The sequence below is a fragment of the Mustelus asterias genome, chromosome 20 (assembly GCF_964213995.1).
Source record: "Mustelus asterias chromosome 20, sMusAst1.hap1.1, whole genome shotgun sequence".
Lineage (NCBI taxonomy): Eukaryota > Metazoa > Chordata > Chondrichthyes > Carcharhiniformes > Triakidae > Mustelus > Mustelus asterias.
The window spans coordinates 21,416,462-21,417,361 of record NC_135820.1 but is presented as its reverse complement, the minus strand read 5'-3'; the positions used below and the strand labels follow the sequence as shown (position 1 = coordinate 21,417,361).

The window sequence follows — 900 nt, the reverse complement described above, 5'->3', positions numbered from 1 at the left end:
AAACTATCGGCACTGAATACACTAACTCCGGCTAGACACTGGTTACTGCAGCCTTCAATCACTGAGTCTACCTCAGGTTAGTGGCAGTCAGAAGTTGACACTGTGCCTTCTACCAAGCAAACCCATACTCAAAGACAGGACAAAGTTGTATCCAAACTCTTAATTATTTTGAAATCTCCAACTGCCCCCATTTGCTGGCAGGAACTACTCGTCACGGTTCCAGCTACAGGTTCAATTACAAACATTCCCTCAGGTTCAGGTACAGCAGCTGATCCCCAATTGCTGGCAGTGCCCTGGGGTCTCCCTCTCCCTCACTGCCTCTCTGTCAGTACACAGTGACGCCAGATACTCTGCCCAGACACAAGGAAGCTCAGAGCTGGTGCTGAGCGCTGAGTTCAGTCCTGAGGCTCGGATCCAGGAGAGAGTTCGGCTCTTTCCCCAGTCGCAGAGTCGGACTCTGCCTTACCTGTGGCACTGAACCAGCCTCCTTCACCCTGAGTTCTACATCTCTCAGCCAGTTACCGCTGGCTGTTGGGGAAACCTGTGAGGACTTGCTATCCTGCAGACCAGGACCTTGAACACTCTGGAAGCAGAGAGCACGGGGCTGGGCAATGAACAGCGTGTGTGGATCCAGGCTGTCCCTCATCCCGTCTCAGGCACTCAGCTGCCTTCGCTCCTACCTCCTGTCGAAGCTGGCTGAGCCTGGCTGGGGCTCAGAGATGTTGGCTGAGTGCAGTGAGGCTCAACAATTACTGAATAAATTGGCTGCCTCTCACCACAACCTGGCGCTCTCCCTTGGAGGATCCTGCGACTCGGTCTGTCTCCAACAGAAGCTTCAGGATACCAGGAGGACAATACACCAGCAGAGTTCAGGTATTGGAAGTGTGTGTGACTCAGTTG

At 53.4% G+C, this 900-nt stretch overlaps 1 protein-coding gene across 1 annotated transcript in view; it reads left to right on the top strand.

The window, feature by feature from the left end:
* The first annotated feature begins 611 nt into the window (after positions 1–611).
* Positions 612–900, top strand: part of LOC144508235 (regulator of G-protein signaling 9-binding protein) — a 6,367-nt gene continuing 6,078 nt past the window's right edge. Inside the window, exon 1 of the mRNA XM_078236049.1 lies at positions 612–900. This exon is cut by the window's right edge and continues 1 nt beyond it. Within this exon, the coding sequence (XP_078092175.1) occupies positions 612–900 (289 nt within the window).